This window comes from Colletotrichum chrysophilum (assembly GCF_026319265.1).
Source record: "Colletotrichum chrysophilum strain AFK26 chromosome Unknown scaffold_430, whole genome shotgun sequence".
NCBI lineage: Eukaryota > Fungi > Ascomycota > Sordariomycetes > Glomerellales > Glomerellaceae > Colletotrichum > Colletotrichum chrysophilum.
The window spans coordinates 2,015-5,134 of record NW_026517717.1 but is presented as its reverse complement, the minus strand read 5'-3'; the positions used below and the strand labels follow the sequence as shown (position 1 = coordinate 5,134).

Genomic DNA, 3,120 nt, shown 5'->3' with positions numbered 1-3,120 from the left:
GTGTGTGTGTGTGTGTGTGTGTTCTTTTCCTCTTTGGTATTTTTTTCTCTCCCTTTCGCCCCCACTGCGATTTCCATCGTATATACGGATAGCGCGATCCTACTAGGTGCTGTCTTCGCTAAACACTTAACGGGGCGCTTCCTTCTGGTGGCCGGGGCTGCCGAAGCTGCCCGTGGCCCCGGTTAGTACCCCCTCGGCAATGGTGGCCATGTAAGGAACACACATTCGAGGCAGCGTTAGCTCTGCCACTGCCAAGGCGTAATTAGAGTGCTTGGAGTTCATAGTTCATTTTTTGACCGACACAATCTACCCCGTCCCAACTATTCCGGTCAGCCCCTGGACCCGGATAGCGGGCTCGGCCGACAGCTACCGCGCGCCCGGGCAGAAGAGCGAGAACGAAACCATCCAATCGGAAATAACATTCAACCGATTGAAGCATCCATCTCTTGCATCTCAAGTAATAGAAATAGGCGTAATCTCACTCCCGGCATTCAACATACATCCCAATGCTCTCTTCGGGGCCGTAACCCAGTTGTACCCATGAAAGGGAATGAGGGCAAGTTACCTAAGAAAGTGTCGACGAAGTATCACGCCGCTACCACAGGTCTGCAAGAGCCAGATTGCGTTTTGCAAAACATCCAAGTCTAGATCATAGCAAGCATCACTACAAGGCTACCGGTCAGTCCGGCGTTGCGTTGCCCATTTACCCCTATCAAAGCTCATAACGTCCCATAAAGATGAGCAGGAAGTGGAGGACAACAGGTTAGACAAGACCGAATCCATACTCTAGAAGCAAGTGCTCGCTCGACAGACATACTGCAATTGAGCGCCACCCAAACATCACAGACTACTGACACTGCAGTCCTCCATCAGCCCTTTCACAAAGCAGAACCAATGACACTTAAACGTGCTAAGACATTTTAGGAACCTCTGTAAACGCTCACAAACCTGGTGATCGGACGACTTGAAACAGTTGGGGCATTGGAACCTTTCGACAGAGACTAGTGAAAAGGGAACAATGATCAGAAGACATTAGAACATGAACAGACATCTAGTAATTTGAATCTTGAATATTCAGGGGCAGAGATGGTATTTGATCAGAGTCTTAGAGCATAGGAGGTCCATAACGCGTTCGGTTTGCCTGATGCCCTAGTAGAAACTGGCCAGACCACTGAAACAGGTCTAGTTATTATAGCTTCGAAACTTGATATCTTAACTGTTTCTATCGCGCTCGTGTTTTTCCTGTTGAATTCGTGGCTAGCCTTGAAAATTGTTAGGTTGACAGGTGCTATTGCGTTCGTGGGCCATTTCCTTTTCCTTTTCACAGTTTAGAAGCCATGAAACGGTAGTACCCAAGGCAGTTCCATTCCTTGTTGTATTGACCCTTGGAGAGCGTGATCCATTCTTCGCCTACAGAGGTAGTTAGTATAGTTCATCCATCGTAAGACGTCAACATGCCTTTTCGAATGACTCTATCAATGTTGGCTTTGGAAGAGGTTGTGGTACCTCCATAATCAATCCTGGATAGTATAGGGTTAGTCCTTTTCCGACAACGCGCATTAGTGATATATAACCGATAGATGACGTACCGTTGCATACGCTTGACTTCATCCCAGTCATGGCGTGTCTGAGTCCAGGTGTTGGGGTTATCTGCCAGGCGCCTTACGTGCAAGTAGCTTGCAGTAAACTTGTTCTGGCGAAAGGCGGTCTTCCCAACAATGAGACCCACGTGAAGACAGCCCGTCTGATCGATGGTGTACTGCTGACTAGGTGTCATACCCTTTTGACCAGGATATGCTTTATTACAGGACATGAAGTAGTAGTGTGTGTTGTGGCGGAGAGTGCCCACAACCCTCTCGGCTGCTGCCCAAGCTGCGCTCGAATCGCGGGACAGGATTCCGTCCTTGTCGTAGACAACGCTGCCTGTTGTTGCCACGTCGCCTGGTGAACGGACTGTTATAGCATTGTCGGGGTTTGGTACGGCAAGGCCAGCTACGGCCATGCAGGACGAGAGGAAATACAAAAGCCTCATCCTGTTCAAGGGGACACCAGTGTAAAAAAATAAGCAGATGCGGAATGGAACGGTATAGATAACTGCGAATCGTTGGGTTTTATAAGCTTTTCTTGCCCAGTTGTCGATTCATAATAACGATCCGAGGAACTTTTCAAACCGTACTCAGCCGTCGGCGACTCTGCCACGGACACATAAGAAGCCGAAAGTGGATCCGGCATCGGCGTAGCCGATCAACTGGCAGACTCCTGGTATAGCCATGTTACTCGACCTGCGAACGGAGCTAAGCGCAGTATCACGACAGGCTAACGATACAGAAGCTGGGTAGCAACAAGGGGCCGAATTTGGAAGACGCAGCATTTTCACTGCTTCTATGACTACGGAAGGACTCAAGAGGCTGATGCGACAAGCCGCACACAAGGATAATAGTAAGCCGACCCACTTAGGTATTAGGCGGCTGTGACAGGACATTTTATTAGAATAGATTGATCTTGACATGGCTGGACATGTTACTGCATACTCGGTCTCGGCCGTGGCGAAAATTTCCGCTTCACCTCATTCCTTTCCTTTACTATGTGCCGCCCACCTCAACCCCTGCCACCCTTCTGCATTCTCTCCACTTGACGAGCATGCAATCACCTAACGTCGTCACAGACCTTTCCCCTCGATATCACATATCCTTGCACCTTTTCTACACGTCCTCTGACGTCAAATGCTCTCTCTAGTGTACACTTCGTACCTTCGACCTCGATGTTCCAATATTTCAGGCCATTGTTGGACTTGAGTTGGCTGTAGCGTAAGCGGTGCTGCTCGCAAGGCCCGGGGGGAACTAAAGAAAAAAAGAAAGAAAGAAAGAACGAAAAGAAAAACAAAAAAAAAAAACCCCCAAAAAAAACTCACCTAGCCAGTTGACAAAGTGACTCAATCCATCTCTGGCTGTCCCAACAATGTGTTACAGTCAGCTAATTCGACATTACCATTAGGTTTGGGCGAGATTAAAGATTGTTGCTGCCCACTTCAAGCAAAGCGCAGTCCGTCGAGCAACGCCGCAGCATGCTGTATTCGACTTTACGCCAAGCTTGATTTCTGGAGTTATTGACCTAACCATA

The 3,120-nt window shown here is 48.6% G+C and overlaps 1 protein-coding gene across 1 annotated transcript; it reads right to left on the bottom strand.

Annotated features, from left to right (window-relative positions):
• Nucleotides 1–1,321: 1,321 nt before the first annotated feature.
• Nucleotides 1,322–1,813, bottom strand: COL26b_014487 (uncharacterized protein; the record flags this gene model as incomplete). The annotated part of the gene is made up of 3 exons (XM_053187058.1): nucleotides 1,322–1,410; nucleotides 1,507–1,520; nucleotides 1,590–1,813. The coding sequence occupies 3 exons, from the start codon at nucleotides 1,811–1,813 to the stop codon at nucleotides 1,322–1,324; spliced, it is 327 nt and encodes a 108-aa protein (XP_053028997.1).
• Nucleotides 1,814–3,120: the final 1,307 nt, after the last annotated feature.